The 15,607-nt window shown below is 36.7% G+C and overlaps 1 protein-coding gene across 6 annotated transcripts in view; it reads left to right on the top strand.

Annotated features, from left to right (window-relative positions):
- SYNE2 (spectrin repeat containing nuclear envelope protein 2) overlaps window positions 1-15,607 on the top strand; it is a 346,465-nt gene that overhangs the window by 116,454 nt on the left and 214,404 nt on the right. For all 6 annotated transcript variants that reach the window (XM_037832561.1, XM_037832566.1, XM_037832565.1 and 3 more), the window contains exons 19-23: window positions 3,178-3,351; window positions 9,194-9,352; window positions 9,647-9,820; window positions 12,149-12,283; window positions 14,888-15,046. In XM_037832561.1, the coding sequence (XP_037688489.1) occupies window positions 3,178-3,351; window positions 9,194-9,352; window positions 9,647-9,820; window positions 12,149-12,283; window positions 14,888-15,046 (801 nt within the window). The remainder of the gene's footprint in view (window positions 1-3,177; window positions 3,352-9,193; window positions 9,353-9,646; window positions 9,821-12,148; window positions 12,284-14,887; window positions 15,047-15,607) is intronic.

Below are 15,607 nucleotides of genomic sequence, written 5' to 3'. Positions count from 1 at the left end.
ACTAACCTATGCAAACCTACCAGGTCTCACTTCCTGTTCAAAGTTCCATGTAATTATGGTATATGAACAAATTGTATGAGTTAAATTGTTTACAAAATATAGATCTTGCACCAACTAAACATCTCTTCCTTTGGTCTCACATGTAATTTGAAGTTTTAAAATGCAGTCAGTGTTGTCCTTTACCCTTTGGCCCGATTTGCCCTAGTCTTAAACACATCTGCTTCGTTCATATCTCTAGTTGAAGTCTGGTCTCTTTTTCAGCTTTTTTAACAGCTGCTATATGTTCTGATACTGACATTCATATCTGCCAAGTTCTGTCTCTGAGTTTCAGGTGTCACACAGATACCCAAAGTTCCAGGGATCGATCAGGTTATACAGAAAGGGATCAGCATCTCAGAATCTGAAGACAGCAATTACAATTCAGGAATGGATGTGACTGCTGTAAGAGCTTATAATCTAGGGACCATTAGTAATAAGCGTTCCCCTGATAAGCTGTGCTCTAAGGTTCAATTCTGAGTTTACACATTGTAGTTAGTCCATATTGGTGAGGCATTATAGTGTTTGCATTTGTTTCTGGCATGGGTTCACTCAAAATGCTGTCCACAGTTTCCATTGACCTTGTTACTTGCTCAGTATGCCATTGTATGAACACACAACAGTTCACCATTCTATTCTTCAGTTGATGTACCCTCTGGCCACCTCCACCCATTGCAAATCAAGCATACTCTCTCCATAAACACCAGTGTGCAAACGTCCATTCATGTCCCTGCTCTCAGATCCTCCAAGTAAATGCCCCTTAATGAGGTTGCAGAACCTTATGGCACCCACATAGTTAGCTTCGTGTGGAACCACCGCACTGTCCTCCAGAAAGGCTATACCATTCTGCCTCCTATCCAACAGTAAATACATATATCCTTTTCTCCATAATTTTTCCAGAAATTTTATCCCTGTTTATCTTTTTCCATACGATTTTATGGAGTTATATTCACATATCATATAAGTATCCACAGTGTACAATCAGTTGTTCACAGTATCATCATACAGTTGTGCGCTTATCACCACAGTCAGCACTTGAACATATTGATTACTACAAAGAAAAAAGTTATTTAACAAATAATAAATAGATAATAAAAAGAAAAATAAAATATCATACAATGAAATATAATAGTAGGATCAGACAACACCACCACTACCAAGAATCCCATATCTCTCCCTTACAACCCCCTCTCATACACATTTAGCTTTGGTATATTGCCTTTGTTACATTTAGTGGAAGCATATTACAATGTTACTGTTGACCATAAACTCCAGTTTGCTTTCATTATATTTTTCCCCAGTACCATCCCCTTTCCAACACTCTGCATGGTTGGCATTCATTTGTTCTCCCACATGCAAGAACAGTTTTATATTTGTACATTGTCACAATAATTGACCACTCCAGTTTTTGCTAAGTTATGCAGTCACAGTCTTTATCATCTATCTTTACCTCAGGTGTCATTCATGTCCCTAGCCTACCTCTTTCTGCTTTATTCACAGACATCTTTGCTCAGTGTAGTTACAATATTGTGCTACCATCACACAGTATTATGCTATCTATTTCTGGATCTATACAATCAATCCTGCAGAACACTCTGTAGTTCTTCAGCATCAAATGCCCGATCTCTACCCTCTTTCTATCTTCTGATAGCCTATGTTATCAGTTTCTAACTCTCAAAGTTTGCTCATTAATATTAGTTCATATTAGTGAGACCATACAGTATTTGTCCTTTTGTTTCTGGCTTACTTTGCTCAACATGATGTCCTCAAGGTTCATCCACATTATGATATGTTCTGTGTCTTTGTTCTGTCTTACAGCTGCATAATATTCCATCGTGTGTATGTACCACAGTTTGTTTATCCACTTGTCTGTTGATGGACTTTTGGGCTGTTTCCATCTCTTGGCTATTGTAAATAATGCCGCAATAAACATCGGTTTACAAATGTCCATTCATGCCTTAACTTTCTGTTCCTCTGAGTATATACCTAACAATGGAATAGCTGGGTCATATGGCAAATCTATACTTAGCTTCCTCAGGAACTGCCACACTGTCTTCCAGAGAGGTTACACCATTCTACATTCCCAGCAACATGAATAAGTGTGCCTCTTTCTCCACATCCTCTTCAGCAGTTAGAATTTTCTGTTTTTTGGATAATGGCCATTCTGGTAGGTTTGAGATGATATCTCATTATGGTTTTGATTTGCGTTTCCCTAATAGCCAGTTAAGTTGAGCATTTTTTTCATGTTTTTGAGCCATTTGTATTTCCTCTTCAGAAAAGTGTCCATGTCTTTTGCCCATTTTTTAATTGGGTTGTCTTTCTGTTGTTGAGTCATAGTATCACTTTATATATTCGGGATATTAAACCCTTATCTGATATGTGGTTTCCAAATATTGTTTCCCATTGTGTAGGCTGCTTTTTTACCTTTCTGACAAAGTCCTTTGATATACAAAAGTGTTTAATATTGAGGAGATCCCATTTGTCTGTTCTTTGGTTGCTCGCGCTTTGGGTGTAAATTCTGGGAAACCACCTCCCATCACAAGATCTTTAAGAAATTGCCCTACATTTTCTTCTAAGAGTCTTATGGTCTTAGTGCTAATGTTTAGGTCTTTGATCCATTTCCAGTTAATTTTTGTATTAGGTGTAAGATAGGTGTCCTCTTTCATTCTTTTGGAAATGGATATCCAGTTTGCCAAATACCATTTATTGAAGAGGCTGCTCTGTCCCAGTTGCTTTGGCTTGACTGCCTTATCAAAGGTCAATTGTCCATGGATGTGAGCTCAGCTTCTTTTTGATGATGTTTCACCTCTGTTGCTAATAGCTTTATTTGAATTAAATTGTATGTGAATTTTTAAAATGTGTTTATAGAGCCAATACCCTTATTTTATAAGCTTTAGTCTTCTTGTCTGAAAAATGGAGATAATAGTGTCTAACTGATAGGAATGATACCATAGTATGTAAGAAAATATATGTGGGCAAACTTTTCAATCTGTAAAGTGATACACAGTCCTTTATAGTTTGTGGACAAACTAGTCTTACATCATTAAAATGATGTAAAAAGTTGTGTACATTCTTTAAATGGAAAATAATTTTATAACATAAATGTTGTCATTTACTTAGTGATAATATTGAATGTTGTAGGCTGGGGAGGAACATGAAAAAGAAAATGAAGGATTAACAGGGCAACTAAAAGTAGTTGGAGAGGTTGAAAAACTCATTGGACAAGTCGAAATCTGGGAGGCAGAAACCAAATCTGTCCTGGATCTTCTGAGACATCAAGATGACATGGATGCCCCAATGGAAGAATCTCTGCAGGTATGGGTGTGAACGTGTTAAAGGGACTGTTTTCATGGTTGTGGACTTATGTTTTAAAATAAATAGCTTTAAAGTGAATAGTAATAATCCTACAGTTTTAATTCTCTTTGTTGGAAGTTTTAAAAATGGTATGGATTCCCATCCCTGGATCATTTGCTGTGATCTTGCTTGAAGACAGGAGGGTAGATTAGACCACTGATAATACTACCCTTAGAGTCTAAACTGTTGAGCTTCTTTTCCCAGTTGTAGAATGAGGATTAATATATTCTCTTGCAGCAGAGGGTAACAAACAGATGAGTAAGTGAGTTCAGTCTCAGATAGTTCAGTGCAGCATGGATATAAGAGATGATACAATCTATGATTTTAAGGCTCACTCACTGAATAAGCAACTTTTCCCTCCTTGCTTGATGCAGGGAGGGTGACTGATGTCATTAGAGCTCTGCTCTGTCTTGATTCTCAGGCAGTTGACTCATTGAAAAGTAGTGAGGCTTTAATATCACCGTTTTAGTATCATGTTGTAATATCACTGTTCTCCTGGGAAAGAAGTTACAAGTGAGGTTTTTACTGAACTCCAGCTCAGCTATAAAAACTACAGTGCATGTCATAAGTTACAAAAAGTAGAAAGTTCCTAGAATAAAGGAATGTTTGCGTAAATCTTCTAAATCTTCATTTCTGAAATGTGTATATTTCAGCATTTTGTGTTTTCATTAATTACGAGTGATTTTTTTCGTTTTGAAATTATTATATAAATTTTCCCGCGCCATCTGCCAATAATTTTCTAATATATTTTTATATTTATTTATTTGGTATATCTGAGCGAAAGAATTAAGGTAGAAATTCAATATTTTAAGTTATTTTGAAAGTATTTCAAAACAATAAAAATGATCTCTCTGATAAACAATGAAAACACAAACATAATGAAGTACACTTCTGTTAAGAAAGAACTAAGTAGCTCGCCTTTGGATCAAGATATTGCGTCAAGACAGATTATAAAGTAGGAAATACAGGACGCTGAAAAATAAGAGTGGTAATGTGATCCTATATCTGTTTTTTTTTAAAAAAGAGTTGCTTTCTTACACTTTATACTTTTATGTACGTAGAAAAATATCTATAAGGATGTACAAATAATTGACTGTCTATCTGCTGCATCCTTCATATGTCCAACTTCTATCACATTTCTTGGCACAAACTAGGCATAAAATAAATATTTTTGAATGGATGTATGACTGATTGATTGAATGAGAACTAATGTAGTGATAAGGAAGAAGAGAAAGTTTTTCTTTACATGCTGTACCTTTCTATTCTTGTTGAGTGTTTTACATAAGTTTTTGTTACTTTTATAATTAGAAAGAAAAATTTTGAAATTAAAAATGAATTTATTCATTTTGGAAAGCATAAAAAGAAAATAAAAATTACCATATTCTACTGTCCTAAGATAAATTTCAACATACAGTTGATTTCGCACAAAACAATTTCTATTTTATCACACCCAGGCCACCCTTTGGTTTTGTTTTGTTTTGTTTTGTTTTTTTAATATTATTTTTTTATTGAGACTGTTCAGATACCATACAACTATCCAAAGATCCAAAGTGTACAATCAGTTGCCCACAGCACCACCATACAGCTGTGCATCCCTCAACACAATTAATTTTTTTTTCAATTTTTAGAACATTTTCACTACTCCAGAAAAGAAATAAAAACAAAAAAAGGAAACTCAGATCCTCCCATACCTCTAACCACGTCCCACTCCATTATTGATTCATAGTTTTGGTATAGTACATTTGTTACTGTTGATGAAAGAATGTTAAAATACTACTAACTGTAGTATATAATTTGCAATAGGTATATATTTTTTCCCTATATGCCTCTCTATTATTAGTGACATACATTTGTTCTAGTTTGTGAGAGAGATTTCTAATATTTGTATAGTTAGTCACGGACATTGTCCACCACAAGATTCACTGTTTTATACATTCCCATCTTTTAACCTCCAACTTTCCTTCTGGTGACATGCGTGACTCTGAGCTTACCCTTTCCACCACTTTCCCACACCTTTCAGCACTGTTAGTTATTCTCATAACATGCTACCATCACCCCTGTCCATTTCCAAATGTTTAAGTTCACTCTATTGAACATTCTGCTCATAAGAAGCAATTGCTCCCCATTCTTTAGCCTCATTTCTATATCCTGGTAGCTTATATTTCATGTCTATGAGTTTACATATAATAATTAGTTCATATCAGTGAGACCCTGTAATATTTGCCTTTATATGTCTGTCTTATTTCACTCAATATAGTGCCTTCAATGTTTCTTCATCAACCCATTTCTTTTAAGATGGTTTTGTTCACACACTATACATTCCGTCCTAAGTAAACAATTGTTGGTTCCCCGTATAGTCACGTATTTATGTATTGAGCATCATTGCCACTCTCTGTATAAGGACATCTCCATTTCTTCCACAAAGATGGAGGAAGAGTCAAAGAAGGCAGACAGGCAAAAGAAAAAGAAAAGAGAAAGAGAGAAAAACAAACAAAAAACAAAACTTGATAGCTAGAAAGTGATAAAAGGAAACATAGCATTAACCTAAAGTAGAATAAAGAGTCAGATGACATCACCAATGCCTGGAGTGCCATACCCTTCCCCTATTGCCCAACCCTCCAAATGCATTTAGGTTTAGTATATTGCCTTTGTTACATTAAAGGAAGCATAATACAGTGTTTCTGTTAATTATAGCCTCTAGTTTGCATTGATTGTATTTTCCCCCCAATCCTACCCTAATTTTAACATCTTGTAATGTTGACATTTGTTTGTTCTGTCTCATGTAAAAACATATCTGAACCTTTTATTACAATAGTTGAGCACCCTAGGTTTCCCTGAGTTACACAGTCCCAGTCTTTATCGTTTGTCTTTTGTTCTGGTGTCCCACATGGTCCCAGCCTTCCTCTTTCAACCATATTCACAGCCATCTTTGTTCAGTGTACTACTTTGTTCAGTAGCTGTGCTACTATCTCCCAAAATTGTTTTCCAGACCTCTCACTCCTGTCTTTTCCTTTCTGTCTGCAGTGCTTCCTTTAGTGTTTCCTGTAGAGCAGGTATCTTGTTCACAAACTCTGTCATTGTCTGTTTGTCAGAGAATATTTTAAGCTCTTCCTCATATCTGAAGGATAGTTTTGCTGGATATAGGATTCTTGGTTGGTGGCTTTTCTCTTTCAGTATCTCAAATATATCACTCCACTTCCTTCTTGCATCCATGGTTTCTGTTGGGAAATCCACACATAGTCTTATCAAGCTTCCTTTGTATGTGATAGATCGCTTTTCTTTTGCTGCTTTCAGGATTCTCTCTTTATCTTTGATGTTTATTAATCTGATTATTAAGTGTCTTGGCATAGGCCTATTCAGATCTATTCTGTTTGGGGTATGCTGCACTTCTTGGATCCATAATTTTATGTCTTTCATAAGAGATGGGAAATTTTCATTGATTATTTTCTCTATTGTTGCTTCTGCCCCTTTTCCCTTCTCTTCTCCTTCTGGGACACCAATGACACATAAATTCTTGCTTTTCGTTTTGCCTTTAAGTTCCTGGAGATGTTGCTTGTATTTTTCCCTTCTTTTCTCTATGTGTTCTTTTGTGTGTAGGCTTTCAGGTGCCTTGTTCTCCAGTTCGTGAGTGTTTTCTTCTGCCTCTTGAGATCTGCTGTTGTATGTTTCCACTGTGTCTTTCATCTCTTGTGTTGTGCCTTTCATTTCCCTAGATTCTGCTAGTTGGTTTTTCTAACTTTCAATTTCTACCTTATGTTACATCCTGTGTTTTCATTATACGGCTCAGCTCTTTTGCCATATCTTCCCCAGACTTTTTGAATTGACTTATTATTAGTTGTTTCAATTCATGTATCTCAGTTGAAGTGTAAGTTTGTTCCTTTGACTGGGCCATAACTTCATTTTTCTTAGTGTAGGTTGTAGTTTTCTGTTGTCTAGGCATGGTTTGCTTGGTTACTCCAATCAGGTTTTCCCAGACCAGAATGGGCTCAGGTCCCAGAAGGAAGAACTATTCAGTATCCAGTTTCCCTGAGGGTGTGTCTTAGAAAATTGGCACATCCTGTGATGCCTCAGGTCACTGTGCTTTTCTGCCCAGCAGGTGGCGCCTGTTAGCCTGTAATTCTTGACTGGTGTAAGGAGGTGTGGCTGTTTTCCCCCAGGCTCTGGGGTCTGGTTCTGAATGGAAGGCAGGTAGCAGAGCTGGGCCCCACCCCTTTCCTCTTAGAGAAGATAGATCCCCTAGGGGGAGGTCATTAGCATTTCAGTGGTCTCTCTCTGCCTGTGGTATCTCCACCCTTGTCTGGGTCAGAGCATTGGGAACTGAAAATGGCTGAGGATTTCTCCACTGAGCTGAAAAAGGAACAGCAAGTCCCCTTCAGGGCTAGTCCGAGGTGGCCCTCCAGCTCTCCAGGGTTAGTCGTCACCCAAAGCTTCTGTCTGCTTGTTGGGGATTCATACGTCATAGTGAGCAGTTCATACTTGCTAATTAAAACCCCGTATGGAGCTCAGCTGAGCTATATTCACTTGACACCACAAGGCTTTGCAGCTCGGGCTGTGGGGGGAGGGGTCTCCTGGCTTGGATCTGCAGTTTTTATTTACAGATTTTATGGTGTTATCTTGGGCATTCCTCCCGATTCAGGTTGGTGTATGATGAGTGGACAGTCATGTTTTCCCCCCCGCAGTTATTCCAGATTATTTACTAGTTGTTTCTGGTTTTTTTCAGTTGTTCCAGGGGGACTACTTAGCTTCTACTCCTCTCTATGCTGCCATCTTAGATCCTCCCCTGATGTCCACCCTTCAGTTTTAATGAAAACATTTTGTTTGCTTACTGAATAGCTGAAAAGTGGTATCTCATTACTGTTTTAACTTTTCGTTCTTTGTTTACAAGTAAGAGTGAACTGTCTTTTATATATTTATTAGCCATTTTTCCTGTAAATTATCTGTTCTAGTATTTTATGAGTCTTCTTTGGAATCTTAGTATTTTTCTTATTGAATTATGTAAATTTTAATGGATTTTTTTATTGTGAACTTTAACATTTGTACATAATTGATAACTTTCAAAGTACGATTTAGCAAGTAGAGGACAAAGTTCAAAGAATATCATGGGTCACAGTTCCACAACTTGAATTATGGAAACTTTTTGAATCTTGATCCATTTTTATTTCTGTGGCAAATATTTTTACCAAGTTGTTTGACTTTTAAGTTGTTTTATTTTGCATAGAAGTTGTTTTGTTTTTATAGTCATTTCTATCCCTACTTTTTTGCCCCCAAAGGCCTTCCACATTTAGGCAGCAGATCAATTTTCTTGGATAATTTCTTCTTTTTTTGTGGGTATATGTTTTATAAATAACTTTCTTATCCATCTGGAATTTATTTTTGTTATATTGTATGAATCTAAAAAAGGTTATGTTGTTTAGTTCTGAAGAGATTATTTTTCAATAGGCATTTTCTCCAATAACATTTATTGAATTCCCTTCCCGTATGATTTGACTTAGAACAACTTCATTTTAAGGTTTATTATAATCCTCTTGACTTATTTTCTCTCTATTGGTATTACATTACTTCTGGTCTTTATTTTATTGAAGTGCTTACTGTATAAAGAATGCTTTATAAAAGAGCATGTTGCACAGAATCTGATATATTCATATAAAATTTCAAAATGACTCTTTAAAATAACATTTTTAGAATGCAAATTTGCCAAATTTTGTATTAATTTACTTTTTAAGTTTTCATAATGAATTTGTTTAGGTTGCTGTTTAACATATCAGAATGTTTATCGTGCTCTTGCTTCAATTTGTTTTAACAGCATCTTATTGCTAAAGGATCAATGTATGAAGAGCTTGTGGCTAGAACTGAAGATACTTTACAAATGGATGTACAAAATATTTCAAGCCAGGAGTCCCTCCAACATGTTGTCACAGCTGGGCTGCAGGCAAAGATTCAAGAAGCTAAAGAGAAAGTTCAGGTCTATATATCCCCCATTTAGTGAATTTATTTTTTAAAACTGAGTGATCAGTGGAAGGGTAGTTTGCTTGGATAGGTTTTTAAAAATATTATTTTCGCATTGTATTTTATTTCTTTAATCTTTAGAGAATACTGGAACATATACATATAGCAAAATGGTTATTCTTATGTCTAGTGGGAAAATATGAATTGCTACTTAAAGAATGTATTCTTTAACTTATGAATTTACTAAGAAATTGGGCCAAGTGTAAAGTTAAGTTTTTTTTTTTGTTTGTTTGTTTTTTTGTCTTCACAGATCAATGTGGTAAAGCTAGTTGCAGCATTGAAGAATTCAACTGATATTTCACCAGATTTGGATGTCAGGCTGAAAGTAGAAGAATTACAGAAGGAACTTGAATCATACATCACGAGGGCTGAGCAGTTACTTGGGCAAAGAGAGAGCCCCCGTGCACTAATTTCACAGTATAAGGTGGGGATCTTTTCATCCATCAAATATAGGGCATTTACTCTCAGTTACCTATCTCATTCAAAATCAAGATATTTCCATCACTGCAATTATACCACAAAGTTACAGTAACTTGACAACATTTCTGAGTATTATGCATTGTTTCCCCAAGACCATTGTTAAAAATAGACATTCAAATGAAGCATTTTTAAATTCAAATTATATTATACACCTCCTGAATGTGCTCAGCGATACAGGGTAAAGAGCACAGCTGAGTTTATGACATTGAACACGAATTTAATTTCTCTGGCATTTTTAGTTGTAAAACGGGCATAATAATTCCAGTCTTGCCCTGCTGCCAGGTGTTTTGTGAGGCTTTAAATGAAAACAAGGTATGTGAAGGCACTTTGAATAGTTAAAATTCTCTGAATGTAAAATAACACTATTGTCATTAAAAGCCTTTGATAAAAGTAATTTTTGGATGCATACTTATCAGTAAAGATCTTATAGTGTTGTGTTTGTATGGAGACAGTTTCAGGTTGGTTTTTCGTGGTTTAACAGGCAGTTGTTGCAACTAAATACATAACCAAACCGGAGACTCACTCAGTGGGAGGTGCTTGGGAGGATACAAAACCAAGAAAGAGCAAGGTCTCTAGCCTTGATACATTGGAGAGGTAGAGTCAGTCATATGTGTACTTTAGTTCATTTATTCATTCAACATTCAACATCCTAATGAATGTTTAAAATGAGCTAAGCATTTTGGGGAGATGAAGTAAGGCAGTACCCTCGGCCCTACTACTACCACTGATCTGCTCACAGGGAGCCGCTCTTTGCACTCTTCGTGGCTTCTATCTTTCTCCTGGGCCTTCACCCATTTTTGGTTTTCTGGATTGTTAACCATGCTGAACCCAATTTTCAGCCATTTCAACTTTGCTTTTCCCAAAACCTTAAAAGCCCTCACCTGCTTAATCTTAAGCTTTTTGCACTTTGTTAGCCACCGACTTTGACCAATTTCCATTGTCTTCTTGTCCCACTTTTAAATCTCAGGTTGTTGAGTGTGCCAAATGGACCTTGACAGTCAATATTAGCTAGGCTGAATATCAGGAGGGCTAACTGTCTGCCCAGGAATGGGAGAGTGTATAAAAATAAAAAATAAAAATAAAAATAAAGCAAAGGCCCCTTGGCCCCTTCTCTACCGGAGAGAAGAGTTGTAGGTGTGAGTTCTTGCATCATTGTCTTCTCTTTGACCATCTTTTTGGAATCTGAGGCCAGGGATCCTCTCTTTGTCTCTGGCATCTAGTGAAGTGGATAGATTTTTATAGCAGAAGCAAGACTCCTGTCCTGCCAGGTATTGCCCTGAGACCCCTGGGACTCGAAGGACACAGGGCAGTGGAAGCTCCCGGCCAGCTTATAGGGTTGGCATGACTCTCTAGGTCATAAATCTAGTAATCCTCAAAGAGGCTCTGGAGAAGGTCTCTGGGGCTCAGCATTGTACCTTATCTGCAGTAGACCCATTCTAAGTCTGTAGTGAGTGAATGGATGAATCCTCATCCTGCTTAATTGCATTGCATTCTCCCCTGGAATTACTTTCGTCTTATCTCCTTATAGTTTTTCTGCCTCTTTCACAGGCCCCAAACTATATTTTCTTTTCTCATTCATTAGATAACTCTCCAGGTTTCTGCTCTTATAGAGTTATTTCCAGGTAAGGAGCAGGCACATTCCTGGCAAGGAAGTCCTTATCCCTTCCTCCTGCTACTCCTTTGCTGGGGAGGTTGGTAAGAGGTCGGTGAAGAGCTGCCAGTGTGCTTGGCACTGGGCAAAACTTTGAAGTTGTTGATAAGGAAATGCTGCCTCCCCGAAGCATACCATTGTTTATGCACATCATTAAATATTCGACATATTAACCTTATGAATTTTATCATATTGCAACACCAATTTCTAGTACACACTGGTACATACTTCCTATTGTATTGTTTATGAGGTTTGGTGTCTGCTCATTACTGAAGAACTTTAGAGGAAACATTGCTGGTGGCTCATTACTTTGCACAGTAGCCTTTCATTTTTCATCAAAGGGGTAGCAAAAATAATTTTGATTATCATGAAGAGATCTTCCTTTGGCCCCATGTATAATACATTTGAATATTGAATAGTTGGCATTTGTCTTCAAATGAATTCAAGAGATACAAAAGGCATGTCAACCTCAGTTTACAAAGAGGTGTCCCCTAAATCCTCAAATAGTCTTCAGAGAAGTCCTTCCTAGTTCTAGCTGTTAAAAACCTACCAAAATTAGCCTTGAGAATTTGGCTGTAAAATGAGGTTTCCATGTTCTTGCATTTTTTTTTTTTTAAACAGGAAGCACTCATAATTTTCAATACCAAAAGTCTGGCCAAGTATTTGAAAGCTGTTGAAGAACTGAAAAGTAATGTAACTGAAGATGTAAAGCTGTCTTTGGAAGAAAAAAGTAAGGATGCCTGTGCAAAATGGGAGGTAAGAACGTGCATATGTGTGTTTAAATAAGGTCTGATCCTGGGCCTGTTTGTCCTCAGCCATTCCTGGTGTTCTCCCCATCTACTCCATAGCCAAAGGGACTCACCCCTAGGGCTGTAATTTCCAGGCTCCCTCATCTGCTGACTTCTGATTGCATTTAGCCAATGAAAACACTGTCTTCTGGAGATTAGAGGGATATTGGAGTAGGGGAGAAAGAGAGAGGTCAAAGGATTTCTTTCCCTCCCTCTATTGGGCGGTGTTTGGTAGTATCTATGTTTCCCCTGCCTCCAACTCCTAGAAGACAGGCCTGTCATGTTTCCAGCTCCTGATGGGTGACCCATTTTCCTGGGCTTCATGCAAATCCTCCAGCCCAAAGGTCATAGCAGCTTTCTGCCGTTGCTAATCTCTGGATTGCATAAGATAGTACATATGTCCCCTCTTTGACTCTCTGCTCTTTCATCTCTTGTGGAATCAATTCCCTGCATTTAATTTCTTCTGCTTTAAATATTTAGAGTGTTTTCTGTTTTTCTGGTTGGATCCTGACTGCGGTAACATGTTGACATATATACACATACAAAGTTTCATTGTGAAATAGGTATAGGCTTTGGTGTCAGACAAACCTGGATTTGGCAGCTAGGACCCTGGGAAAGTTGCGAGTTATTTAACATCTAGGAACCTCAGTGATATAATAGGCATAACACTACCTTCTTGGCAGGATTATTGCAAGGATTAGTGATGATTTATATACAGCACCTACAACATAAATTATTATTAAATTATTAAAGATATATATTCATATATATATGGATAGAGAGAGAGAGATTAAGGTGATTGAGTTGATTTCTACTGTTAAGGGTCCTCCTAAAACACATTTTTTTAAAACAGTTTGAGATTTACAGAAACAGCTTGAGATTTACAGAAAAATTGGGAAGATAGTACATACATCCCCTATGCAAAGAACGGCATAAGTTCCCATATATCCCCATCTATTTTCCCCTATTATTAACATCTTACATTAGTATGGAACATTTGTCACAATTGATGGGCCAATACTGATACATGGTTATTAACTAAAGTTCAGACTTTACTCAGATTTCCACAGGTTTTCCCTAATGTCCTTTTCTGTTCTAGGATTCCATCTAAGTAAGATACCACCTTACATTTAGTTGTTATGTTTCTGCAGGCTCTTGTTTTTTATGACCTTGACAGTTTTGAGGATTATTAGTCAAGTATTTTGTAGAATATCCCTTAATTGGGATGTTTTCCACATGGTTAGATTGGGGTTGTGTGTTTTTAGGAGGAAGACCGCAGAGGTAAAATTCCATTCTCAACACGTCATATCAAGGAGGCATACTATCAACCTGATTTATCACTGTTGACCTTAAACTTGATCACCTGACTTGAAGTGGTTTGCCAGGTTTCTCCACTCTAAATTTACTCTTTTCGTCCCTTATTTCCATACTGTACTCTTTGGAAGAAAGTCACTATATGTAGGGCACACCTAACAAGTAGAGGGTTAGGTTCTACTTCCTTATGGGTGGAGTACCTACATAAATTATTTGGACTTCTTCTGCATAGAGATTTGTCTCTTCTTATTTATTTATTTATTCAACCATTTTTATGAGTATGGAATCATGAATATTTATTTTGTACTTTGGGTTATAATACAACACCATTTTATTTATTTTATTGCACGAATTGTTCCTGCTTTGTACGTTGGAAACTCTTACTTGGTTCTTTTGTTCCTTTGAGATAGCCCCATCATTCTGTTTTTGTTTTTGTTTTTGAGCTCTATCCTTATCCATTCACTTGCAAACCCATCTTGGTTGCTTCCAGTTTGGGGCAATTATAAATAAAGCTACTATAAATACTTCATGTGCAGGTTTTGTGTGGATGTAAGTTTTCAAGTCAGTTGGGTAAATATCTAGGAGCACAATTGTTGGATCACGTGGCACAATATTTAGTTTTGTAAGAAACCGCAAAACGTCTTCCAAGTAACTGTACCATTGTGCATTCCCACCAGAAGTGATTGAGAGTTTCTGTGGCTCTGCATCCATGTCAGCATTTGGTATCATCAGTTTTTTGGATTATAGCTATTCTAATAGGTATGTAGTGGAATCTCACTGTTGCTTTAGTTTACAATCCCCTAAAGACAAACGATGTTCAGCATCTTTTCATATGCTTATTTGCTATTTGTGTATCTTCTTTGGTGAGGTGTCTGTTCAGCTCTTTTTCCCACTTTTTAATTGGGTTTTTTTTTTCTTACTGTTGGGGGTTAAGAGTTCTTTATGTATTTTGGATACCAGTCTTTTATCAGATATGTTTTTTGCATATATTTTCTTCCAGTCTTTTCATCCCCTTAACAATGTCTTTCACAGCTAAAGTATATTTTTAGTTGTTAAAAAGGAAAAAAAAAATATGTTTATGGGTTTGCAATGCTTTAAAACATCCTCCTCAGAGACACAAGGATGAATCAGAATATCATTTACGCTCCATTATATCCTTTATTACTATAAACATTTTTGTTGTGTTTTTAATGGAAATTTTTTGAGTATATTCTGTTCCCCTGGTTAATATGTGCCTTTTTTTTTTTTTTTTTTGCAGTCTATTCATCATGAAATGTCTTCATATATTCAACAATTAAAAATAGACATTGAAAAAGGAAAACTTAATGACAGTATTTCAAAACTTGAAAAGCAAATAAATAAAGAAAAGAAACTAATTCGTAGAGGAAGGACCAAGGGTCTCATCAAGGAACATGAGGTAAAATAATCTATTCCCATTTAAATTTTGCCATCATTTTGGGGTCTACCTGAGATGGTCATGTATGTCCTTAGCCTATGATTAAATCTGCGTCCCTCTTTTCCTCTGGGGAGTATCACTTGGGCAGTTCAAATCTTAACTACAGCCTGTGCTTCTTACATTTTGAGAAGTGCGAAAAATTCAGTATTGAGGTGATATTTCCTGATTTCCCTTGATATTTCTCAGTGGTTCCTGTCCTTGAGACTCTGGTTACAAATGTGACACCTGTTGCTGATGTTCCCATAGTTGCTTTTGTCGGGACACCTTGTCCTCAGAAGCGTGACTTTTGTGAAGGATAGCAAGTGAATACAAGGGGCAAACCAAGCGGAGAAAATCAAATGATCTCTTTTGGTCCCCAACCTATTGGATGGCTTTTATGTATCTGGTGGTACTGACCACTCTTCATTTATTAAAACTTTTTCTTGCTTCCTCTTATATATATTTTTTCAGCTTCCTTTTAATGTCGTTCACTAAATTTCTGTTTTTTATTCTGTGATATTAATGTTTTCATGACCTCCACTT

The sequence above is a fragment of the Choloepus didactylus genome, chromosome 4 (assembly GCF_015220235.1).
Source record: "Choloepus didactylus isolate mChoDid1 chromosome 4, mChoDid1.pri, whole genome shotgun sequence".
NCBI classification, from domain to species: domain Eukaryota; kingdom Metazoa; phylum Chordata; class Mammalia; order Pilosa; family Megalonychidae; genus Choloepus; species Choloepus didactylus.
The sequence above is the reverse complement of the archived record's forward strand: the minus strand, read 5'-3'. Positions and strand labels throughout refer to the sequence as shown.